Raw genomic sequence first — 26498 nt, 5'->3', positions numbered from 1 at the left:
GATGAGTCGGGCCATTGCACAGTCTAGCTCTGCGTGGGCTTTGGAAGTCCCAAACAAGAATCTTATTCATGGTTTGTCACCCGAGCAGACAACCCTGAACTTTAACAGAGCCAAGATGGAAAGCCCGCACAAGGGCCTACAGTTTCTAGAATGAACTACATTCTTATTTTCCCCTTCATCCACTGAAGGACAAGAAAGAAACCGAAATGAAAGCGTGGGGGACGGTGGGGGTGAAGGGAAATGTGATGAGCAGGGTCCCTGAACCTCAGTGGAACAGCCACATTCCTCTGAGGGGTGGCCTGCCCTTCTGAGCCCTGGGGGTTGGAGAATGTCACAGGGGTTGGTGCAAACTGGCACAGTGCCTCTGTTGATTGTTATTCCCAAGAGCCTGTAGCCAGAGTCCTGAAAGATGTCTGGCGAGGACTGCTGCCTCTTGGGTCCTTGGCACCTTGCTAGAGGTCTGTTATTGTTCACCTTCCTTGTGAACTTAATGGGACTTGGCATCACCATTGAACCAGTCCTCTGGGTGACTCCCGGGGTGTCTCCAGAATGGTTTAATTGGGCAAAGAAGACCCACCCTAAATGTCAAGCAGCACCTTCCGAGGGGCCGGGGCTCCGGACTGAATGAAAAGGGGAAGGTGGCCTGAGCACCAGTGTTCATCTCTCTCTGCCTCCCGACCGTGGATGCAGTGTGCCCGCTGCCTCCCGCTCCTGCCATGCACGCTTTCCCTGCCCCAGCTGTCCCCTCACACGGGGAGTCCAAGCCAGCCCGTCCCTCCCTAAGTTGTGTTTGTCAGACACCTTCTCACAGTAGTGTGAAAAGTAACTAATACAGTACCCAAACCCACAAAGCCTGACTCTTGACCACACGGGGCTCATGTCTACCCTGACATGACCCAGGATATTTGGCTTGCCTAGAAAGGAACCAGGGGAGATGGAGCTGGCAAGGGAGCTGAGTGGAGCTGGTCACCTGCAGCTTCATGGAGAGAGCACTTGAGCAGACTGTAAGTGGCGTGGATCCAGAAGAGAAGGTTACGGCGTGTGCTGGTCCCCAGAGTCTCACACGGGCCTTCGGGCCTGTGTTTCTTCAAGCTATGTCGCTCTTAATGCTTGCCCTTCCCCTAAGTGTTCTAGAAAAAGGGAAGATGTCAGTCTGTTCTCAGAGCAAAGCAAGCTGGGTGCTGCCGTGCCCACCCCACCCACTGTCCGCCAGGTCAGGAAGCACAGCCCCATCCACGAGACGCATGTCTGGTGGTGGCATTATGTGCCTCTTAGGCATCCGAGTGTCTTCTCTTATAGACCCTGCATCTAACAGAGTGATCTTCAAGGACTCTTGGCTCCACCTGTCTCCTGCCTCCTCTAACCTTCCTGTTCCGGTCTCTGTGAACCGCCTATTGATTATGATGGACCAGAAAGCAAAATTTGTGGCTCTGATCACCCTCAACAGCTCGCTGGAAGTGACTCCAGCTGACAGATTGCAGACAGGAGATCTTTGAACTTGAACATACTTGGGTTTGAACCCCACTGTTACGATCCCTGGAGTTGCGATTGCGTTGGGTTTTAACCCAGCCTCAGTACTCCATTCCCACAGCTGCGCTTGCAAAGAGGCTGTGGGAACTGGAGATGGTGGGGTAGAACCGAGGGCACAGTGCCAGCCGTCCTGGTTAGGCCACAGCTGAGGGCACAGTGCCAGCCGTCCTGGTTAGGCCACAGCCGAGGGCACAGTGCCAGCCGTCCTGGTTAGGCCAAGCTCTCGTCATTACCGTCTCTACTTGAGCAGTTATCTGAGTGATCTCCCTATCTGTCCGTCCCTCTCCACTTCGTTCAGAGTTTCTCACCTCCACTTGCTGGACGAACACCCTGGGGTGGCTCTGCTCACTGTCTTTAGTCTCAGATTCATGTTCTTCTTCTGAAGCCAGTTCCCCACCGACCCCCATGCCTTGTGTGCCTGTGACACAGACAGAGTCCCTCTCCCAGTAAGCTCTGTGAAGGCGTCAATGATCAGTTGTAAGCTCTTCTCCCAACTAACCTTGCCCAGTCCTCTGTACTCCTAGAACCTTGGAGACATTCCTATATTAATCTGACTTCACCTGTGTGTTCAGCAAACAGCCCTGTGGGTGTTAAGGACCCCTCTGAGGCACTTTTGTCTCCTTGGGGCCAGGCACACACTTTGTACCCTTTGGCTTAGTTTGCATTTGCTTGTGCGAAACGTAAACAAAGACTGTTTTCCAGAAATGGGTAGCTTTTGGGAAAGGATGAGGAAGTGAGGAGGCGTTTGGCATGTCCAGTGTCATCCTTTTCCTCTTTGGGTCGTTCTGAAGTGGTGGCAGAGGCCTGGCCTCTTCGAGAGGTCCAGAAGTTCAGGGAAAACACAACCTAGACCCCGGCCTCCTAGCAAGGCCCTTTCACTTTTCTTGTCCACCAGAGCTAAGAGCAGGGCTGCGAGGCCCTGTGCGCACAGCACCCTTGGTTTGCGATGGCCCCTCCTCTGAACTCATTGTAGTCTCAGCAGATAGGAAGCTTGTGAATAGCTGTTCAAAATACAACAGACCCCCACCAATTAAGGCCTGAGATTTTAAGAATCTGATTCTGTCTTTTCAAGATCTCCGGGACCAGCATACATCAACCCTGGTTAAGTACTTGTTAGCTTTATAGCAGGCCAGGTTTGTTTGCTGGCTGCCAGTGTTCCAGGTTATGAGGTTGTGTAGAGGCATTCCCCTCTCATTTCATGTCACGTAAGAGCTGTCCTCTCCCCTCCCCCATTTAAGTCCATTCTAGCCATTGCCAGGGCTGTTCCACCTCTGTCCATCTGCCTAGGTCCTGCAACATCTCACTGTGCATGAGAACATGACTTCCAAACTTAGTAAGCCTGGGGCCAAGGTGGGGGCTCCAGCAGAGAGGCCCCTCTGGCTCTGGTGGTAGAGCCTCACCCAGTGATGGGGCTGCCAGGATGCTGGCTTCACCCGCTAGTGATGCTTCCCATCACTTGTGGTGCATCCCTTGTGGTGATGTGTCTCCTCTCTATCTAATCAGAAAGACTGTGTCCCGACTTCTTGGGTAGACATTTGGCTACCCGGAAGCTCCCGTCTTCTCTGCCCTATCTCCTGGCATGCCCAGTGCGCTCTGCTTTTCTCTTTCTCTGGTTACTTATAACCTGCTTGGTATGGCTGTGGGTCTAATCAGCAATGCCAGGAAGACAGGGGAGTCGGGGGTCGGGGTAAAGAGGCACAGACTTCCAGCAACCGCTCACTGGCTCCAGAGCCCAGTCATGGTTGACACAAGCCTGTACAGTCCCAGCCCCTACTCCAGAGGCTAAGTTAGGAGGATTTCAAGTCTGAGCCAGCCTGGACAACACAGTGAGTTCAAGGCCACCCTGGGCATTTTAGTGAGACCCTATCTCAAAAAGTGAAAAAAGGCAGGGATAGAGTTCAGTTGGTAGAGTGACTGCTAGCATGTGTGAAGCTCTGGGTTCAATCCTTACATTGAAAAATTGATAATAATGATGGTGATGATGATGATGATTGTGATAGTTGATGGTGGTGGTGGTGATGATGGTGATGGTGGTGGTGGTGGTGGTGGTGATGGTGATGGTGGTTGTGATGATGGTGATAATGGTGGTGGTGATGGTGGTGATGGTAATGACTCACCTGAATTACCCAGGAGCATCCCTTCCTCCAGCCACATCTGTGAAGTCCCTTTTGCTATGCAAAGCAGTGTAGATGTCTTTTGGACCGTGATTTAGCCTTCCTAGAGGTCAAAGCTGGTAGCATAGGGTTATTTTCCCAAGGAGCTTTGCTGTCGTAGAGGCTAGCCAGGATGCCTCAGGAGGGATGCTATGGAGAGCAAGGCCTGGGGATGGACAGCATTTAGACAGAAGGGGCACTCCCTGTAATGTGTGGATCCCCAAGACGGTGGAGTGGGGTGCATAGGCTTGGCCGTAGAGTATGGCAACAAATGTGGCAAGCGGCACTGTGAGACTGGAGAGAGATAAATCAGGAAAAGCTCTTTGTCAGAGGCATCCATGAACAGGTATGCATTTTAGAGAGCTGTGTATCCAAACTAGATCAGCCTTGGAGTTATAGCATTTCAGTGATGGGAGGACTTTTTTCTCTTTTTTTAAATTGAAATTTTTTTCATACAATATATTCTGCTCATGGTTCCCTCCATCTCCTCCCAGCTCCCCACACATCTGACTCCATGCCTTCTTTCTCTATCTCTTTAGCAAACAGACAGACAAAAACAAAACCAGAATTAAAAACAAAAACAAATAAAAAGCATAAGACACTCCCCACACACATACTCAGCCACACACACACACACACACACACACACACACACACACACACACCATAAAAACACAAAATCAAAATCAGAAACCATAAGAGACCAGTAAGATAAAGTATGTCCAAACAAAACAATATGAGTAAAAAAAAAAATCTGCAGAAGCACCATTGAGTTCTTTTGGAGTTGGCCACCTACTGCTGAGCATGGGGCCTGCCTCTAAGTGTGGTTAATACACCCTGTGAGACTCAATCAGAAAAAACTAATTTTTCCTTTGCAAGCGGTTGTCAACTGGCGATAGCTTCTTGGTCAGGGACGGGAGCTCACGTTTACTTCCCCGTCTGAGCACTGGAACTCGGTCTGTCTTGGACCTGTGCAGGCTTGTGTGTGCTGCCACAGTCTCTGTGAGTCCATGTGTGCATCAGTCCTGTTGTGTCTGGGAGACACTGCTTCCTTGGAGTTCTCCTCCCCGACTGGCTCTTACATTCTTTCTGCCTCTTCTTCAGCATAGATCCCTGAGCCCAAAGGGGAGGGGTTTGAAGAAGGCATCCCATTTAGGACTGGGTATTCCAAAGTCTGCACACTGCCCAGTCGTGGGTCTCTGTATTACCTCTCATCGACTGCAGGAGGAAGCTTCTCTGATGATGGCTGAACAGGGCACTGATCTGTGGGGAACTCGGAACGTCGTTAAGAGTCATTCACTACTGTGTTCCTTTAATAGAACAGTAGTATTTGGTTTGATGGAAGGACTGTGAAAAAGAAGTGTTTGTCTAAATGACTTGAGAAGGTGAAGTTGCAAGACCAGTGTTCTTGGAGAGAAAGATGAGACTGATAAGCACTGCCGGGAGGGGTGTGTGTGTGTGTGTGTGTGTGTGTGTGTGTGTGTGTGTGTGTGCAGAGCTCAGCAGCCAGCAAGGCCTTTGGAGGGTGTTTTCTTCTTGTTAACTGTGAAGGCAGGCATTGGTAATGGAGGAGCTACCCTCTGAATATTTGGCCAGCCTGGCCACCGCCACTTCTCCAGCAAGTGGTGAGCCTGTGGCTCCCTTTGAGGTTGTCTGTCTCAAATTCAAGGGCCTATTTTTCTCCCACCAAGACCCTGAAGCCAAGAATGCCCTTCCCGAGCCAGTGTTTCTCCCAAGCCTCACAGGAATCCCTTCCTGCTGAGACCACAGGTCCTTGGTGGGGTGTTGCTGGGTCTGCAGAGAAGCAGTCACTGAACACACTCTCTTGTGTTTTTCTCTAGCCCTGGAGCAGCTGCTGACAGAGCTGGATGACTTCCTCAAGATTCTGGACCAGGAGAACCTCAGCAGTGCAGCCGTGGTGAGGAAGAGCGGCCTGACGGAGCTCCTGCGGCTTTACACCAAGAGCAGCAGTAAGTGTGGGCCTGGGGCGGCAGTGCCTGCAGTGCTCACCTGGTCAGGCTCGCACAGCATAGTGTCATGGCGCCTTTCATAACACACCTTCATTTTTCTCTTATCTCTGGAGGCCAGCTACCTGGGAGCAAGGAGTCAGCAGGGCTGGCTCCTTCTGAGGGCTTTCTCCCTCTGTCCTCACACAGCCCCCTCTGGGTGTGTCTCCTAATCTCATCTTGTGAGGACTCCATCCACATGGCCTAGGATCACAATAAGAGCTCAGTTTTAGGCTCTATGTCCAAATTAAAGTTCTGAAAGCCTGGGAGACAGGGCTTAATATATGAAGGGGCACAGTTGAACTCAAAACTGTCGTAGCCTGAGTTGGCAGGGAACCCTCTACATATTCCACATATCAGCTGGAAAGTGGGATTTTAAGTTCAAAGCCCTCTCTTTGCTGGCTGAAAAGAGAAGAGACAGGAAGTTGAGAATGCCCATGGCTTCTGTTTGTAACAGGAAGTTGTTACAAATGCCTGGGGTTCCCTTGTGTACTACCCGAGGAGACTGCACTTGTATGAACTAGTTTCTTCAAGACAACCCCATGTGGTTGGTGCTGTTCCCACACAGGGAACTCAGACTGTGGAGTTTCAGTCCTTAACTAGTATTATGTAGCCTGAGGGGAGAAGAAAATATAGCTTTAAGATTGTAAATTGTAGAATCACGAGTTCATAATTTTTCCACCATTTCTTTTGTGGTAGAATTCACATATAACAAAGTACACAGACCTTAAGTGTGCAATTCAGTGACTTTTGACAATTGTATACACACCAGAGTAACCCCTATCTAAAACTAAACAGGATACTCCTATCAGCCAGAAAATCCTCTCATGGGCCGCGAAGATGGCTCAGTCTGTAAAGTCCTGCAGTACAAGCTTCTCCAGACCTGAGTTTGATCCCCACCACCCACAAAACCAGACACTACAGTGTGCACCTGTGTTCCCACGGGGAGGTGGAGATGGGCAGGTCTCCTCTGGGTGCTGACCAGGAAGTGTAGGTGGAGAAGCAATTGAAAAAGATCCCCAGTGTCAACCTCTGACCTCCACATGTACCTGCACAGGTGAGCCCACTCACGTGCAAACACACCCACACTTGTGCACACGCACATCTAAATAAAAGAGGACTCATACACAGGACACGTGAACACGTGGAACACAAGGCAAAGAGTGATTAAGGACCAACATTTCTAGCTGGCCTCTGACCCCCACATGCATGTGCACATACAATTATTTATCTTAAATTCAACCTTGCTCTGTTTTCTCTGATCTCCTTCCCATCTCCACTCCAAGGCAGGCATTGCTCTAATTTCTCTTGCCTTAAGAAGGTTTCTCCTCTGGAATCATGTGTAAATGCCATCATGCTGTGTCTACTGTGGAGCCCTGGAGCCTCACTGGGCTGGGGGAGTGCCTACAGTTTGTTCTTTCATCTGGGGTATTGAACCCATGGCTCCCTTTGCAGACTCTTCGGAGCTGTGTGTGTAATTTGTTTCTTTCACTGCTGGAGTAGTCTACCCTTATTTACTCGTTGATGTCTGTCTGGGGTGTTCATGTTTTTCAGCTGTCTAGCTCGCAGGCTGCTGTGGATGTTCCTGTATAATTCCTTTGGACGGATGGTTTCTTTTCTAGCAAATTCAGAATTGCTTTTAGAAGAAAAGCTTTGTGAAATCTCAACAGCTGAGTGCAGTTGATTTTTATTCCAGGTGTTTGTGACTAGATGTTCTATGTGGGGACAGTAAGGACCATCAGAGGGCATCCAGTCCATCTGCCCTTTTACACGAGTGGCCATCATCCCTGCCAGGGGAGGGAAGTGTTCACCTGCTCCAGCTGTCACGGTCCAGAACGCTCCCTGAATCTAGCCTGAATCTGGCGGGCTGCTCTTTGGGGCTCCCTTTCCTTTGTTCCCAGCAGAAAGTGTCTTTTCCCTGTAGGGCAGTGATGTGGGAAGTTTAAGTGTGTTTCTAGATTCCGGTAGCCATTCCTTTCTGGAGGAATCATCCTGGCTACCCACTCCCTAGCATCAAGGGCTCCCCTTTCCTCTCTCCAGGTCACTGCACAGTTCCCAGGCTTCCAGCTTTGTAGCAGCGTCTGCCGGGCTGCACATCAAAGCAGCCCTGGTGGGAAACGGAGGGGAATCCACACTACAAAGAGGGAAGGTTAGAAGAAGGATGAGTCACCTCACAGAGGACTCATTGATGGAACCCTTCAGACAGCAGGATCCCAGACCTTTAAAGATGTAACATTGTAACACTGTCATAAAGATGTAACACTGTTATAAAGCTGAAAGTTTGTAACAATGTTATAAAGCCCGTCTCTGTGAGGAAGCCGGCTGTCATCTGGTGCCAGTGTACGGGCAGTGCCTTCCATTGCGGATCCCTTTTGGCATAGTGTGCTGCATGGTTCCTGTGGGGTGGTCTTTATCTTTCCGACTTTCCCTGCTACAGATCGATGGTGGGGATCTGATCAGGTGTCTCCAATGTGAACACTTCCAGAGATCCCCAAGTCCACTGATGAATATGCTCAACCACGTTGAGGCTTGTGACCACCGCTTGAGATTCTCAGGGGTGACACCCACGTGTTAGTTGCTACTGCACACATCTGAGAACTTTGCCTTCTGACATTCTTTGCGCTGCTTAGACTATAGGGAATTAACACAGATGGTACCAACGGTGTTCTGGGACAGCGTGGAAAGTGTACAGTGACTCAGATTATGTCATTTAATCCTTACCTCATATTTCTGAGGGAATTGGTGTTATGGCATTTACCAGTGAAGTGACCTAGGCTTGGCAAGTCACTTGCCCAGAGGGCCCCCCCCCTCCGGTTGTCACCGGTGAGCCAGGGCAGGCAGACCTAACCATGGTATTTTCTCTCCAGTTCTGTCACCTGGGCTAAATGTGCAGTCCAAGACTGAATCCTCAACACCCCCACCCTCTTACAGCATGTGTCTTCCTCTTGACACCTCCCCCTCCCCCCACCTCACTGTGTCTACAGACTTAGCTCAGTCTGGCCTTGGAGGGGAGACACTCTGCTCACTTGAAGAAAGACTGTGTCTTCACATGTATGGTGGAATATGGGGGGCGGGGTGCATGTGTGTGTCCATGTCCATGTGAGTGTACATGTGTATGCATGTGTGTACCTATGTGGGTGCTTTCATACTTTTTAAATGGGACCCTCTATCCTGGTTTTCTGAGCTTTTACGTTTTAGCTTGGTAGGCCCCTGTTCTTGGCTGATGACAGGGCATAGATTGAATGCTCTTCTATCAGGGACTTGGCAGCCTACATACGCCTTGCCTTTGTCAGTAAGAAACACGTCCCCTGCTTCCCTTCCTTAAGGCTGCAGCATGTTCCAGTGGTTGCCCCTCTGCAGGAGGCCCTGCACATGCTCTGTCCATCCAGCTGTGGCCGAGAAGTCCAGCCCTCCCTCCCTCCCTCCCTCGCCCCAGTTCTGTGAGAAGTGCCACACTCTGCAGATGACAGGTCCTCCTGCTGCCTCTTGGTAGGCATCTCAGTCATAGGGCTTTCAAAGAAAGCCAGAAGCTTCAGACAACATTACAATGAACGACTTCAAGTAAAATTCTGTTTATGTGCTGGGACTTATCTGTAAGACAGCTTTCTGGCTGTGGAAATGCTAGAACAAAGGATGTGATGGTGTAAAATTGTCCTCCAGAATCAAGTCCATGTGATTGTCAGTTTACAGTCTCTGGGAATCCATTTGATTTTGCAGAATGGTGGCGAAGCATGCTGAATTTGAGGTGTTGTGATCTCCCCTACTGTCTCCTTAGTGTGAGCCTTTAAGTTACTTGCCTCTAATCTCTGTCAGCTATGAACCGATCTTTCTTTTTCATACTCCCTACATTTGAGTTTTGTTTGGTCCACAGGCAGGCTTCATCTTGATGGTCTTCCATGGGGCAGAGAAGACCACCGAGGCTTAGAGATCAGGGGTATTTTCCAGACGTTGCCACTCATAGCAGAGCTTGGCAAAGCCCTGTCTCTCACCTCTCTCCACCCTCTGTCATGCCAGTGGAGATACCCTGGCCGGGCCGAAGCTGCTTACTGGTCTGGCACGGCTGGACACTGAGATGGTGTGGCTGTGACTGACAGCCAGAACCCATCTAGCCTCCTCCTGACCCTCTGGGTTCTCGAGCTCTTTTGCAGGCCCTTGGCTGGAGTCAGCAGTCTATGGCCATGGAAGAGATTGGCATTGAATTGGATCCTTTGGCAAAGGTTTGCATTGAGTCTATCCAACCACAGGAATTTGCCGGCTATGTGTTGCTAGGAAATGCAAATCATGGGCCACAGAGGACCATCAAGAGGGTTCAGAAGAAATCATGAAGGGCTTCCTCAGAAGCCTCCAAGAATGGGTGCATAAGGGTTAAGAACCAGGCATGTGGCAGGAGGCTGGCTCCCCTCTGCCAGCAGGCACCAACCAGAATGGCGGCCTGACCTATACATCAGTAATTTAAAGGAGGGTGTGGGTTGTATTACTACAAGTTTCAATTCACAACACAACAAAGGACTGGTACTCTCCCCTCCCTATGTCCAGACTTCTTGCCCTGAGTGTTTTGTTCACTCACCTGCCCGTCCTCCCCAGCCTAAGCTGACCCCACCTCCACCCTGGGCTTTGGGAGCTAAATGTGCAGACCCTAAGTGTGGTTTATTTAATCTAGACACTTCTGATTTTAGTCTGTTATGATGATTCATGACAAAGGCAGATGGGAAATATCTGACAATGCCACAGGGGTCCAGAGGCTTCTTTAGTTTGTGGAATGTGCTGGAGCTCTTTGAGGGATGAATGCCCTTTCGTTTACCCATTCCGGTCCTGCAGCTATCCTCTGTGGCCTTCCCACCTCCATCCTCCACCCCCAGGGTAGAAAGCCAGCGGCCAGCATCTAGCCATTTCTGCATTGGAAGTCTTCCACCTGTCTCTGTGACTAGCTCTTTTATTTAGCTTTTTCATAATTAATTGCCTGACTTTATTTCACATGTATGGTGTTTTACCTCTATGTGTCCATGTATCACATGAATGCCTGGTGCCTACAGAGGCCAGAGGAGTGTGGTGCAGCCCCTGGAAATGCAGTTGCAGGCTGTTGTGAGCCACTTCGTGGGTGCTGAGGACTGAACCCCGTCTTCTGCAAGTGCAGCAAGTGCTCTTGATCACTGAGCCATCGCGCCAACCCAGTGCTTGGTGCTCTCCCTGGGCCCTGAGCATGTGAAGATACCTTGGTGGATACTGTCTCTTTCTAGAAGCAAAACAAAGTCACACGAAGCCACATCTCCTGTCTTTTCCTCTGCAGGTTCTGATGAGGAATATATTTACATGAACAAAGTGTCAGTCAACAGGGAGCAGAACTCAGCATCTCCACATGAAGGTACAAGGCCTGAAGGGCTGCTGGGCTGCCTGGCTCCAGGCAGAGGATCCACAAGCCTCCCCCATCCTCCTCACCTCCCTCCCGGCCAGCCGAGACAGGCCCAGGGGTTTATTTTTGGAATGCGCATTTTGGTTAATGGTATTTTGGGCTCATATATTTTTGGATGTTTCAATGGGGCCACCACCTTCTTGCCTATTGGACAAGGAATATGTCCCTAAAATCTCTTGGCTTTTCCCAGCATCATTGCAGGAAGAGGAAGTCGTAATTCAGACATTCTAGGAGAGCAGCCGTGTGTGGCGCTGATCCCACGGTTCCAGCCCTGCCTCTTCGGGTGAAAGCCTGCTTGGGAGGAGGGAGGAGAACTGCTGGTGTCGGCAACTGTGACATTAAAAGATGAAGCTCGCAGCACACTCCCGGGCAGCATGGCTTCTCTCCCGGAAGCACTTGGGGCCTTGCCCCTGGCACCTAGCTCCTCTGCCCAAAGCACTTTCTCTTAGAACCTCTGGTGTGTGTCTGGCCCAGAACATTCTAGAACATTCAGCAGCAGGGCCACAGGAAGGTTTTTCTCTAGGTCCCAAACAGAAGGACTTAGAGAGAGGTGGGAAGTCCCCGGAGACTCCGCCATGTCCTGATGAGGGCTTGCCTCAGCCAGCCTGTGCTGTCTCGCTGGGCTGGTTGAACTGGAGAGACTTGGAAAGCTAACTTCTTTGGTGTGGTGTGCATGCCTTTTCCCCACCCTCCCCCACCACAAGTCAGGGGCTGAGAAGCTCAGGCAGTGCCAGTGTCCGCTCTACCTTCTGGGTAAATGGTGGGAGGAACGAGCCATAATCACCAGGTTGGTGCTTTGTGTGGCTCAATATAGTGACTGGCAAACAGCTGCCCTGCTTACCGAAGCTCTGTGGCTGGGCCATTTTTTAAAATGGGACAGGTAGGAGAGGGCTGCAGAGGCTTCCAGAAACCCCACGCTGGCTACTTCTGAGGAATCTGTGTCTGGCTGGCCATTGCTATGCCCTATTCTTGGAGGGAAAAAAAACCAGCTTTGGTTCTCGGGATTGCCTGCCTGGGTAATTAACACCTGCTCAAATAGAATACACAGGCCAGGGACAGGACAAGTGAGCAGACATCCCTGGATAATGAGACCCTTCCGCCCCTCACTGAAGCCTTCTCCTCTTGCTGCCCACAGCGCCCAAGGAGCAGGGTCCACTGGCCAATGGGGAGGCCAGCCAGCACTCCTCAGCCCCACAGAAGAGTCTTCCAGATCTTCCTCCACCCAAGTTGGTGAGTGTCGGGCGGGGACACCTGATCCACCTCCCTGACTCGGGCTCTCAGCTTGCATTTGTTCTCATGAGTGTCTGGCCAGTCCTCCCAGCCTCTGACACATTCTGAGCTCATTCTACGCGCAGGACACAGCCCGGGGAAGTCAGAACACAGGAAGCCTGACCAGGACCCTCCAGGTGATGTGAGCAGTGTGCCTGGGGAGGCTTCACTAAGTGTCACCTACACCTAACACTGCAGGGCCATAAACTGTTCTGGTCACCAGACCTTCCAAAAAGGTAATTCTTAGCCAGGGGTGGTGGCTCATGCCTATAATCCCAGCATTCAGGAGGCTGAGGCAGGAGGGTCTCCATGAGTTCAAGGCTGGCCTGGGCTACAGGTGAGTTCCAGGTCAGCATGGCCTAAAAGTGAGACTTTGTCTCAAATATACAGAACAGAGAAAGGATTTGTACCACATTGCACCTCATACTTGAAACCCACCAGTGGGTCTTGTGAAGCTGGGAAACAGACTTCCTGTTCCTAACGTGGTCCCCTGCTTGCACCGCCTGCCTGCCAGCAGCTGAGCAGCCTCTTTACATTGGCTTTTCACTCACTGCCCTCTGCCCCTGGGGCTGGTTCTGCCTCAGGGACTTTGTACTTTCTGGACTACTCCCCAGGCCCTCTCTTTCCTGCCCACACACATGTGATGATCATACTTGTGCCCCTAAGCCTTCCTGCTCACTCTGCCTGAAGCAGTGCAAATCTTCATCCAGTGTTTCCAGAGGAGCAGGGTCAGGTGATCCAGGAGGAGGAGACATGGGAGTCATTACCACCCAGGCCTCCCAGGCAGGATGCATGGCACTTCCACCCCACGGCCTGAGCCTCGAGAATCTCCTCAGTCGGAGATTCCCCCTTCCCTCTCCTGACTCCAGAATACCACAGTGCTACAGGAAACCTTCACCCAAATGCTGGGTCTACAGTACCTGTCTGGACCAGAATGGTGGTCTCTGTCCTGAGCTTGGGATGCATGTCAACCCTGAACCCTGACTTATCCTTAGTAGCTAGGTCCTCACTTCAGTCCCCACAGAGTCAGAGGAGCCCAGGTCCTGCCAGCAGTGAAGGGCAGCCAGGGGTCTGGAGCGAACTCGTGGGTGTGGACCATGACTCAGCTGAAGTCTTTCCAGGCTGCGGTCTGCACAGCCAGGTGCTGTGGTCACCGCAAGAGAAACAGATGTTTGCTGGCCACAAGTTACCATCTTGGCATGCTCACTGTCCCTGCCCCCCCCCCCTTAACCATGACATTAGCACTAATCTCAAGGGAGCTTCCTGATGGGGAAAAAGCTGACACCCCCAATGGCATTTCCATGGTCAGTGTGGGAAGGGGTCTACCCACTTACTGTGGCCCCAGAACTTTCCATAGTGTGCTCCCCAGGGAAAAATGCACGGGTGCCCCGGGTCATCTGGGTTACCCTTCATCTTTGGATCTTATGTTCCACGTTAGGGACTGGTACACAAACGACCTCAGCCCTTTGGTCCACCCACCAGCTACCTGCTTTGTTTAGTACCATTTTCTCGCACTGGCTACACTTCCTTAGCATGCACAGTCTGGATTTCTCCAGGCTGCATCCAGCTAAGATAAAAGTCCCCAAGAGGCAACCGTTCCCTAAAATATGTGCTAGTTGGCTCTTTGGAGAACAAGCAGAAATGTGGATCTTGGTAAATTCTGCAGCTCAGGGGGGATTCTTCCTTGTCTTTTCTGATGGCTGATTATTTCAGCATTGAAATCAAATGTCTTCTGCATCCTCAGTTAATGACCATTCCCTTCATTAGGGTTCTGTTACTGCGAAGAAACACCACAACCAAAAGGCAAGTTAGGGAGGAAAGGGTTTATTTGGCTTACATTTCCACATCACTGAAGGGAGTCAGGGCAGGCACTGAACAGGGCACGAACCTGGACACAGGATCTGATGCTGACTACTGGCTTGCTTCCCATGGCTTGCTCAGCCTGCTTTCTTACAGAACCCAGGACCACCAGCCCAGACACAGAGCCACCCACAATGGCTCCCCCATCAATCACTAATTAAGAAAATACCCTACAGCTGGATCTTATGGAGGCCTTTTCTCAATTGAGGTTCCCTCCTCTGAGATAACGCTCGTTTGTTTCCATCAAGTTGATATAAAACTCTCTGCCACAGTCAATCTTCACACTTTATTGATGGTCCTTAACACAGTGGTCTTTTCTCCTTGGCCCCGGAATATGAGGCTCTCTGTCCTTTACCTCTGATGATGTCACTGTCTCATGGGACATTGGTGTTTTTGTATTTGGGGGCGGGGTAGTAAAAACAAACACTTACTGGACACCTAATATTGCCCTGCACAGTTTAATCCTCCGTGACTCCAGGTGACAGACATGTGTGCTTCTTTTTGTACTACAGCCCAGACAAACCGATATCCACTGTTGGGGTTCACCACACAGTCCTACGCCATCTCTAATGATGCATCTACAGTAGATTTTACTTTAGGGAGAGTCTCAAGAAACCTGCCTGGTGCGCTACCCCTAAACAAGATGGCCGGCCTCCCCTAGTCACAGACCCTGTGTTGATGAGTGCGAACCCTGTGACAGGTTCTGTTCTCCCACTTGTTCTGACAAGTCCCTCCCTGACCCAGGGCCAAATTTTGGGTGCCTAGAGTGTCCGTCCAGACAGGACCTTCTTCCTCACAGGGAGGCAGCCAGTTTAAGATGTTCAAGCCCCAAGACTGTCGGGGAGAGAACTCGTCCCTCAGACCCCGAGGGAGGCAGCACTTGGAGTCAGAGTTGGTCTCATAGGCTGCCCTTCCCCAAGCTGCTGGCCGAGCAGATGACAAAGCAGAGATTTCCTACCAGGTGCTGGCAGCAAGGCAAGGATCAGCTCTGGCAGCTTCTGAGTGCCTACCTACTGCGTGCAAGGCCTCAGCAGGGAGACAGCCCCGGGGCAGGCCACTGCTCAGAAGCCACCTCTGCCAGTGGACACAGTTTCTGCTGTCACTAGGATATGACCTCATGACCCTGCTCCTTCCTGTGTGGCTGTGGAAGGAGAAGGGTAGGGCAGAGCCTGCCTCATGCCTGCTCTAGCACCGGAAGCCAAACACAGTGGGGTGGGGACGGGTATTAGACCCGGGATTATGTAGGCCTGCCTCAGCTGACGTCATGATAGTCATGGGGGTGGCTGCTTTGGTCATACCCATTGTCCTTTCCAGACAGACTGCAGACCGTGGGGTTGTAGAGGCCCCTCAACAATTATAGTTACCTCCTTGTGTTTCATGTGGGCCAGGCCTGTGACATTCTCTCATATTTAATTACCTGGCCCGTGTGTGTGTGTGTGTGTGTGTGTGTGTGTGTGTGTGTGTGTGTGTATGTGTATGAGAGACAGACAGACAGAGAGAGGATGCACACATGCAGAGGCCAGAAAAGGTGTCAGATTTCTTCGAGCTGGAGTTGCAGCCATTTGCAGGACACCCACCTTGTCATATGGGTCCTCGGACCCCAGCTCTGCTTCCCATGACTCTGCAGCAAACACTCCTAACCTCCGAGCCATCTTTCCAGCCCAAGCCTCTCACACTTCGGCTCGCGTACCCCAAAAATGGCCCGGCTAGGATTCTTCCTTAGAGAGGAGGCAAACAAGGCTTAGCGGCCATCCCATCCCCCAAGGCAGAGTTCCTGCTCCCCGGTCAACTTGCTGAGAGTCTAGCCAGGCATATTTTACTTCCGTCTTCCCTCATGAAAGCGTCACCGTGGTTGCTCCCAGGGTGCCCCCATCTGAAGCTGCTGGCTTTGTCTGTTTGTGCTACAGATTCCAGAGCGGAAGCAGCTCACGGTTCCAAAGATTGAGTCTCCTGAGGGCTACTACGAAGAGGCTGAGCCATATGACACCTCCGTCAATGGTATGTCCCAGGGGCTGGGGCCAGAGGGGTCTAACTGCTATAACCCACGGGCTGGTGCTGATTCATCATTTGGTGACAGGCAGGCTCACCTTGGGCTCTTAGCAGAGGCAGACAAAGTGACACCACACAGGAAATGGCCTCGGTTGAGAACGGGCCAGACAACGCTCAGTCTTTGGTCTGTGTGAAGTGTCTAGTCCCCACCTGCCCGTGAGGAAAGACTGGGGATGCTCACAGGAGCAGCTTCCTGTATCTATGGGGTTCCAGACTCCTACCTGGTGTAGGAGAGGTGTGCTGGCCAAGGGGCCTGTGGCCCTGGGCAGGGATGGATGTGGAGGTCAGGCTGAGTCTGCGGGAAGCACTCATGCTCTTTCTCTAGATTCAGTTACTATGCTCCCACTAGCAGGGCAAGAACAAGTGTGTTCAAAGGAGAGCACAGGCCACAAGTAACTCAGATTTTGTAACAGGAATTGCTAACCAGTCTTATTAATAAAAACAAACAAACAAAAAAAAACAACAACAAAAAACCCAGAGCCAGATATTGGGATGAATGGGAAGGATCAAAGAAACAGAACAAGCCACAGCCAACCTCAACTCGCTAACTCCTCAGCCAATCCTGTTTCCACTAATCCTCAGATTGAAAGCCTCTGAGTCCTCACCCCTGAGGGTCTCAGTTGAACTGCTGCTTAGTTCCTGTCTCCTCAGGCCTTATATACTGTTCTCCACCCAGCCATGTCACTTCCTGGGATTAAAGGCATGTGTGCTTCCCAAGCAAAGGCATGAGATCTCAAGTGCTGGGATTAAAGGCATGTGCCACCATGCCTGGCTCTGTTCCCAGTGTGGCCTTGAACTCACAGAGATCCAGAAGGATCTCTGAGTCCCCCAGTGATAGAATTAAGGGTGTGTGCCACCACTGTCTGGCCTCTATGTCTAATCTAGTGGCTGGCTCTGCCCTCTGATCCCCAGATAAGTTTATTAGAGTACACAATGTATTGGGGTACACAATAAATCATCACAAGATCTTGTTTGGGGATGGCTGTTAGGGCAGAAAAACGAGAGAGTGACTCTGCCTGCTGAGGAGACGCAGTGAGTCCGACACTGTGACCTCGGACGGGTGTCTGAGCTGTGGGGGACAGACCAGGCGCGTAACTGCACAGAGGATTCTGGGCAGAGAGAAAAGCCTCCAGTCAGGGATTCCTTGGTGTGTTGGACGAACAAGGAAGCCACTGTGGCAGGGCAGGTGAGGAGGGGCCTGTGAGGGGCTGCTGGCCATGGTGGGGACTTCGCTCTCCTTGAGTGGGACAGCAAGCTCTTCTTTCAGGTCAGTTCATGACCCGCCTAACTTAGGATCTGGACACTGCTGTGCAGGCTGAGCTGGATGCTAGAGTCCTGCTCTTCTTGGCCAGGCTCCTCAGCTTGCGGTTGTCCTTTTCATCGCTATCATGAGACCTGAGAGAATTCACCTGAAAGGGGAGAAGGTTGGGAGACTCTGCTTCAAGATGGGGCGGACACACTGCTCTCGGCTGCTTTAGACCTGTCAGGGGACAGCGGTGGGGGACGTGTGCGTCGGGGGACCACGTGTGAGGCGGGGGACGTGGGCGGCGGGGGACGTGGGCGGCGGGGGACGTGTGTGGCGGGGGACGTGGGCGGCGGGGGACGTGTGTGGTGGGGGACGTGGGCGTCCGGGGACGTGGGCGGCGGGGGACGTGGGCAGCGGGGGACGTGGGCAGCGGGGGACAGCGGTGGGGGCCGTGGGCAGCGGGGGGCCGTGGGCGGCGGGGGCCGTGGGCGGCGGGGGACGTGGGCGGCGGGGGACGTGTGCAACTTGCTCACCTCAAAGCCAGCAAGCGAAAGCAGGGTGGGGAGGTGGGGCCCTGTGACCCCTTCGAGGATACTCCCATAGTTAGGACCTCTCAGGAGCTTCTGCTCCTCTATTCAAGCCTTTGTGTACACACACACATATACCATGTTTGTGCCCAGTGCCCAAGCAGGCCAGCAGAGGGCATCGGATCCTCTGAACTGGAGTTTAAGTGATTGTGAGGAGCCATGTGGGTGACTAGAACCAAACCTGGGCCCTCTGTGAAGACAAATGCACCTAACTGCTGAGCCACCTCTCCACCCTCAAAGACTCTGCAGAGTGTCTCTCAGCAACACCACACTGGGGACAAGTCTTTGACAAGTGGCCTCTAGGGACAGAACATCAAGATCAGCATCTTCTCAAGTCCTCCTTCCTCCTTCCTCCGTGACAGTGTTTTGTAGTCTTAACAGCACTTTGCAAAGGTCAAAGGTGAATGGGAATGAGCCTAGGTGAAGTAGAGCCTTGTACATTTCTTCAACAAAAGGACCAAAATGAGATAGGACCCAGAACACTTGGCCTTTTCTCTCTCTGCTCACTCACCTGTGGCCCCCAGTCCCAGGAACTGTGTGGGAGGTGAGGGCTTGCTGGGACTGGGGATATGATAAGTGGTTGGCATTGTGGGCAGATGAGCTTCACCTCAGCCCACTGAGCCAGTGAGGTCCTGGCGAGTCACAGCCAGGCTGTGATGTCAGACCCAAGCAGCCAAGGGTGTGGCGATGCTGTCTGGGTGCACCCTGAAGGCAGAAACAGTGACTCACCCAGGGAGCACCTCCAGTATCCTGAGCCATCTCCTCTCTTGGGTGTGGCCCCTGCCAGCCAGGACCTGTCTTCTAAACACACAGGAGCAGACACTTCACCTCCACACAAACGAGTGGTCACAAACACCCCGCCTGCTGCTGTCTGCCTCACACCGTACATCCCTGCTGGCCACCACCTGGCCTGGGGCTTCTCTCTGTCAGCTTGAACTTTCCAGGTGAAATGAACCAGGAAAGCAGGTGGTGGGAAGATTGCCTGTCTCTCCTACCACCTGGGGACAAGAGCTCTGGGGCCAGTATGGGGAGTTGGACATCCTTGTGACAGAGAACTTTACCTATGTGGCAAGCCAGGACAGCCCTCACTTCCTGCCTGCTGTCCCCATGTCTGTTCGAGCAGGGTGACCTGGTCGCAGCAAACAGGAAGGAGCGCTAAGCAGAGGTGTTTCTCTAGCTGGTTGGCCAACAGGACTGTACTGGCTTCCCTGACAAGGCCAGGTGTTGGGACTCCTGTCCTGCCTTATCACCAGCGTCCCAACTCTGTTCCACTGAGCCAGGATCTGCTCTCTGAGCAAGTGCTAACAGTGCTCTGAGGGCTTGTACTTGAGACACTAAGGGCCATCTCTGCCCGAGATATCACAGTCTTCATGCTGATGTGCCGAGCCGGGGAAATACCAGTTGCTATAATTTGTAACTCCCTGGCATTGGTTTCTACTCTGAGCGGTGTGACATTTCTGTGTAATTTGGGTACTCAGGTGCCTCTCATGTTTGGCTCAGTCACCCTCCAGGGCCAGAGCATCCTCTGTAAAGAGAAAGTGGGAAATGCCTGTCTGTAGCATGAATCTCAAAGAGTCTTATTAATAAAATCAAACCTGGAGCCAGGTATTGGGGTGAATGCTGGAAGATCAGAGAAGGAGAACAAGCCACAGCCAACCTCACCTTGCTAGTTCCTTAGCTGGTCCTGTTTCCTCAGACTGGAAGCCTCTGAGTCCTCATCCAGAATGAATCTCAGCTGAACTGCTGCTCAAAAGCCTGAAAGCTTAACCAGCCAAATGCTTCTAGTTTCTGGTCTTCACACCTTATATACCTTTCTGCCTTCTACCATCACTCCCTGGGATTAAAGGCTCACTTCTTAGGATTAAAGGCATGTGTCACCATGCTTGGCTGTTTCCAATGTGGCCTTGAACTCACAGAGATCCAGAGGGATTTCTGCCTCTGGAATGCTAGGATTAAAAGCGTGTGCTACCACTGCTTATCCTCTATGTTTAATATTGTGGCTGTTCTCTGACACCAGATAAGTTTATTAGCGTGCACAATATTTTGGGGAACACAATACCACCATACCTGTCTGTGTCTTAAAAGTACTACCCAGACATGGGATATGTCCACATGTCACTGGTGCGGACTAGTGGCCACCTCTAGATGGGAACAAAGCCAGTAAATGACATCCTTTGCCTCCCCGGATGAGTCCACACCTCAGAGCGGACAGCAGTGAGTAACCCCTGGTGCAGTGGGTCTCTGCCTTCCTGACACTGCAACCTTCTAATACAGTTCCTCATGTTGTGGTGACCCTCAACCATAAAATTGTTTTCGTTGCTGCTTCATAACTGCAGTTTTGCTACTGTTATGAATCGTAATGTAAATGTCTGATATGCAGATGGTCTTATGCAATCCCTGTGAAAAGGTTTAAGTCACAGGTTGGGAACTAATGCTAGACAGCCACATGCCACATCTGCGTCTCTGTGCTTGACGGGGCCTCTCTCTTTATCCTCTCTCCCTCTCCTCCCTCCTCCTCCCCTCCCTCCTCCCCCTCTCTCTTCTCCGTCTATGCTGTTGAACATCAATCATGCAGGTCACTATGGAGCATATCTCCCCACTGGAGTCCCCAAATGGGCACCGTTGCCTGAAGGAGTCATTTATGCCACCATCACCTTGGGTACTGCTTGTCCTCAGAGTTGGAATGCCAACAGTTTCTTGCTTGTAACCTTCTCTGAAATGAGTGCATGCCCCGGAAGGCCACTGCCTTCTTCCTGTCCCCATGGCGGGATCCTGCATGTACATAGTCATACACTTTTCCTGCCCAATGAGGGTATCACTGTGTTGACACTCTGCCTTCCATGAAGCCCTGCCTGTGGGACACTCTGCCTTCCATTAAAGCTGCACCTGTGGAACCAGGAAATATGGATACAAGACTTGTAGCTTTCATGGTGATTGGTCCTTGGCTCCTGAGGACTCTCACAAGACAGAGAGATGCATCCTGGTCAGGGTTATCTGCTGCCTTTCATTCCTCCTTACTCCACATTCCTGCAAGCCAGGGGTTTATTTGTTTGCTTTTTTAATATTTATTTTTATGTGTATTGGTGTTTTTGTCTGGGTAAGGGTATCCAGTCCCCTGGAACTGTAGTTACAGACAGTTGTGAGCTGCCTTGTGGGTGCAGGGAATTGAACTTGGGTCCTCTGGAAGAGCAGTCAGTGTTCTTAACCGCTGAGCCAAGTCTCCAACCTGCCAGAGATCTGTTTTAAGAAAATTCAACATGAATGAGGGCCTATTGTCCTTCCTTAGGATAAACACAATAGTAATACATTTGCCCTCACAATTCCCAAGCTAGGCCTGATACTAGGATTACCTGTCGTGTCTTAGCTAGCTTCTGGGGACCGCAAACCATCAGAACTCCCCACAAAGCATGCAGCACCATCTCAGATGCCCACACTGGGCGCTGGGGACAGAGCCAGCGCATTCACACTTAGCTTTGCAGCCTCTCTTGGCTGGTTCTTGTTCTGGAAGGAAGAACCACAGTGACCTGGGTGGTTCTCCTCCCCTTTTTACAGGTGCTATGGTACTGACAACTCAGGCAACTTACCCTAAGCACCCTGGCCACCATCTCCCTCTCAAATCAACTCCCCCGAGTTCTCTGTTGCCTGGTAGTCTATCTGCATGCATACCTGCACTTCTGCCTCCTGCCTGCCCTCTTAGGGAGTTCACTGAGTTGCAGACTCGTTTTCAGGGCTTTCATTGATTGTGGGTCCATGAATGCTGCCAAGTAGATGAAATCATACTGACTTAGGCAGCCCTCTGCTGCTCGCTATGTTAATGCACGCAATGTTCCTTCTTCTCTAGTTACTTATTTATTTTGGTGCTGGGATCTAGCTGAGGGTCTTGTGCAGGTTAGGCAAGAGCTCAATCTCAGTCTTCCTCTTCTTTTAATGTTTACATTTATTTATTTGAGAGTGAAGTGTAGGAGGTGGGGGGCATGCACATACTACAGCACATGCCAGAGGTCAGATGTCAGCCTTGGCCTCAAGCACCCTTGCCCAGTAAGCCATCTTGCTGGCTCCTCCTCTTCTTTTTTTGAAAGTTAGTCTCCCAGGATAAACTCTCAGGACTGGGATTACTGGATCAGAAAGTATGCACATTTTATGGCTCTTGAAACAACAGGTGGCCAGGCTACTTTCTGAGAGGCTGGTGTGAGCTTACAGTACCACAGAAACACAAGAGCTTAGGGTCCCCCTCTGGGAAGTGTCTTGATTTTCCATCTTTGAACATTTAATGGATATACCAGGTATGAATTATGAACTTGGTATCCTTTTGTTTTATATGTATTTGGTAAGCCAAGAAGATGAGCAGTACCATACTGCTTTCAAAGAAAACCGGTATGAAAATATTTAAAGTGTTATTTTTAGAAATATTGAAACAAAGTAAATATGTTTCTTTGGCACCGTGACTAGAATAACCACACAGTAGCCCTGTCCCTCTTTCCTATATTCTAATTCAATTCTAACTCTGTTTAACTACTATACAGGAACCCAGCTAAAAAGATAAAACAGGGACCCCCAGCTTGCCTTCTGAAATGAGTCACGGGATGCAGGAGTTGTTATTCAGTCTGCCTCGGGGACAGACCAGGAACTGCTGTGTGGAGGGCACAGGGAAGCAGCAGTTGGGGCTGCTTTTCTGAGTAGAGGGGAGTGTCTAGCGATGGGAGAATATTGAGCTCCTTGTCCGTTGGGGATTCAGGCAGAGTATCAAGATCACTGGTTAGGGGTTGTCACAGGAATCCAGAGTCCCCTTTTCTTTCCCATAATACTTTTTAAAGGATGGCTAGATGAATGTATTGATATATAGATGGGCAGGTGGATGCATGGAATGATGGATGCATGGATGGTTGGATATATTAATGCATGGATAGATGCACGCATGGATGCATGCACGCATGGATGCACGCACGCATGGATGGATGCATGGGTAGGAGGTAGACTGATTATTCCACATGGTTTCACTGGCCTCAAACACAGCGATGAGGCTGGAGAAGAGAACCATGCTTGCAGGACAGTAGGGATATGAACTAGACTTGGAAGAAGGTGAAGTGTGCACCAAATCGTGCAGTCTGTACTGTGCTGTGCTGAAGGATTCTTTAAGGTAGAGCCTAAAGAGGCCCCTGGCCAGCAGTGGGAAAAGCTGTAAGACAGAGCCCAGGTAAGGAGCTGGGGGCTCTTCCAAGGAGAAGAGGGGGCGTGGCCTGGGGAACTGGCAGATTTGTTAAGGGCTCTGATCAGGCCTCATCCCATTGTTCTTGTTATTGTTGTTTTTCCTTTGGAGATAAGGTCTTACTGTGTAGATCAAGATGGCCTGGAACTCACAGAGATCCACCTGCCTCTGCTTCCCCAGTGCTGAGATTAAAGGTGTGCGCCACTGCACCCTAAACAAGGAAAAGGGCCACTTCTGAGAAGTCATTTCCTGCTATGGTTTATGTGGCCTCTTTTTTCTTTTTTCCCCCTGAAAAGACAGGCCCCTCCCAGACCTGGGGCAGAGCTAGATCCAGCCTGGAACCTGGAACCCCCACTGGCCCCAGAGGCCCATAGGGCAAGCATGCAGCTCATCTGCAGGGCAGCTCTATCTCATCAGGATTGTCTATGGATCCATGAAGATAGAGTTTGGGCAGGGAAATGTGCTCTGTGTTCTGAGTCGGCATCTGAGAAGTTTCTTCAAGAGGGTGGGGGTGGAAAGCCATTGAGGTTTTTCAAGGATGGGAGGGCCAGGTGGGTGGCAGCCTGGGGTCTCCAGCTGCTCCTGCCTGCTACCCTCTGAAGTGTTGCTTATGTGTGGATTCTCTTGCCCAGCTGGGCCCTGACTGATGAGTGGGTCTTCCTTGCAGAGGATGGAGAGGCTGTGAGCAGCTCCTACGAGTCCTATGATGAAGAGGAGAACAGTAAAGGCAAGGCAGCCCCGTACCAGTGGCCTTCGCCCGAGGCCAGCATCGAGCTGATGCGCGACGCCCGCATCTGTGCCTTCCTGTGGCGCAAGAAGTGGCTGGGCCAGTGGGCCAAGCAGCTCTGTGTGATCAGGGACACCAGGCTCTTGGTGAGTCCTCATCTTCTCTACTGGGGCCGGGGAGAGGTGGGAGAGGGGATGCTCCCTGATATGACATTGGGATAGAGACTTTGACATCAGGAGGTGTAACCTTTCCCTAACTTAAGACAGTGTGCAGAGTTCTGCAGGTGCAGACGGATGCATTTTGTCTGCATCAGGAAGATCTAGTAGTTTTAGATTAAGCTGTTGAAGTAGGAAAGTTGCTCATCCTCTCCTTTGCAGCTTATTTTTAGGAGGGGGGTTGAGGCAGGGTCTCACCATGTAACCCAGGCAGGCCTTGAACTCATTATTCTTTTATATTACAGACATCTGTCACCACAGTGGTCCCCTTTCTTCTTTTTTTCTGTCCCTTGGTCCTTCTAATATGATGGTGTGCCAACCCAGCGGCTCCCTCAGCCCAGCTCCAGCTCCAGTTCTGGCTACTGTTTTGGTCTGAGCAACCTGAGGACTGTTGGAATCCTCCCAAGAACTACAAAATTTAGCGCCACCTATTCTAAGTCAAAACCCACAGAGGAACCAGAGACTCGACTCTGACAATAGTTCCATTTCCTGATATTTTAAATAAAAAATTCACGGCTTTGAATTAGGTGTGGTTGGTCAGCTGCCCCGGAGTATAGGGCAAGATTATTTGAGTTTCAGAACTCAAGGCCAGCCTGGGCATCATAGCAGGACTTTACCTCAAAAACAGAACAAAATTGACAGCTTTGTGTCCTGACCTAAAGTTTTATGAGGTCTTTATGAACACCTTCCCTCTGGTCACAATCTGTCCATCTCACTCCAGATGTTTTTTGGAGTGGTCTTGCTAGCTATCCTGTGAGGACCTTCATTTTACAGTGAGATACTGAAGGGCAACATGTCTTCTCTGGTAAAGGGTGATAGATAGTCCCTTCCTTTGAGTTCCGTTATCTGACCATAAGCTTGATTTTCATGCCCAATGGGTCTTTTTCTGGGGAAGCTAAGACATGCAGAAAGGTAGAGAAAGAGTAGTTTGTCCCACGGTGGAGAAGTGAGTTCTGTCTACAGGGGACAGAGAGTCCTATGTCACTTAGTGGGGTGACACATTCTGAGAAGTGTGTCCTCAGGTGATGTCATTACTGTGTGAGGACCACAGGTTCTTACACAAGCTAGGACAACTGTGTCATTAAGGGAAGTGATTTTATGAAGCCACTGTGTGTCGCTGTAACCCACCAGTGAGCAGCACATCACTAAGTGGCGTGTGCTGTATTTGAGGAGCCCCTTCTCCAAGGCCAGAGCAATGTAGAACTATTTGGGTGATTCAGGTCCTGGACCATCCCTAGTCAAAGTCGGGGAGAAGGAGGCTTGAAGAAGAGAGAGAGAGGAATCTGATGAAGGTTAAGGCCTGCCTTAGGGTATCCAGCCCTATGGCTTGGGGATATGGTCAGGCTCATGTAGGCGAGGGGGGCAGTTCAGTGTTCAGGGGCCCCTCCTTTGCAGAATCCACCCCTCTACCCCAGCAAAGCAGCCTCTTTTATTTTCTTCCAGTGTTACAAATCATCCAAAGATCACAGCCCTCAGCTGGATGTGAACTTGCTGGGCAGCAGCGTTGTGCACAAGGAGAAACAGGTGCGGAAGAAAGAGCACAAGCTGAAGATCACGCCGATGAACGCCGACGTGATTGTGCTGGGGCTGCAAAGCAAGGACCAAGCTGAGCAGTGGCTTCGGGTAAGCGGAGGGCACCAGACCTCCAGATGGTTTTGTTTTGTTTTGTTGCCTTGGCTGTCCTAGAACTCGCTCTGTAGACCAGGTTGGTCTCGAACTCACAGAGTTCCACCTGCCTCTACCTTCCAGAGTGCTGGAATTAAAGCCATGTGCCAGCACAGCCCAGTTGACAAGCTGTTTTTGTGAAACCACTAAATGTTTTGAGATGTCTGGCCAAGCCAGTATCCTAGGAGGGACTGACAGGTACTTCAGTCCCTTCTGAAGAATTTTCAGGTGGTTATAGACTGTCATGTAGAACAGAGGGCCCACTATACAGACAGATGTGCAGTTTGTAGGATCTGGAGCATTCCTGAGCCATTATTTGACTCTGGAAAGTAAAACCTGGCGCACGCGTTTTGTGTGTGTGTGTGTGTGTGTGTGTGTGTGTGTGTGTGTGTGTGTGTGTGTGTGTGTGTTTGTGAAGTGATCTTAAGTTGGTTTTTTAATACAGGCAGAATGCTCAGCACTGGACCTAGTGTATACCAAGTACAGGACCCTTGGCCAGCTGAGGCCCAGAGAATGCAAGGGGCTGGTCTGGGTCTGCAGTGTTCCTGGGACCCAGGGCTGAGTTGCTGATTGAA

The 26498-nt window shown here is 51.0% G+C and overlaps 1 protein-coding gene across 5 annotated transcripts in view; it reads left to right on the top strand.

Annotated features, from left to right (window-relative positions):
• The window catches only part of Afap1l2 (actin filament associated protein 1 like 2), a 106906-nt gene that overhangs the window by 63884 nt on the left and 16524 nt on the right, over positions 1–26498 (top strand). For all 5 annotated transcript variants that reach the window (XM_076563369.1, XM_076563371.1, XM_076563368.1 and 2 more), the window contains 6 exons: positions 5525–5653; positions 10977–11051; positions 12235–12329; positions 16136–16226; positions 23984–24189; positions 25702–25881. In XM_076563369.1, coding sequence (XP_076419484.1) covers positions 5525–5653; positions 10977–11051; positions 12235–12329; positions 16136–16226; positions 23984–24189; positions 25702–25881 — 776 coding nt within the window. The remainder of the gene's footprint in view (positions 1–5524; positions 5654–10976; positions 11052–12234; positions 12330–16135; positions 16227–23983; positions 24190–25701; positions 25882–26498) is intronic.

Source organism: Peromyscus maniculatus, chromosome 1 (genome assembly GCF_049852395.1).
Source record: "Peromyscus maniculatus bairdii isolate BWxNUB_F1_BW_parent chromosome 1, HU_Pman_BW_mat_3.1, whole genome shotgun sequence".
Lineage (NCBI taxonomy): Eukaryota > Metazoa > Chordata > Mammalia > Rodentia > Cricetidae > Peromyscus > Peromyscus maniculatus.
This window is presented reverse-complemented; position numbering and strand designations above follow the sequence as displayed.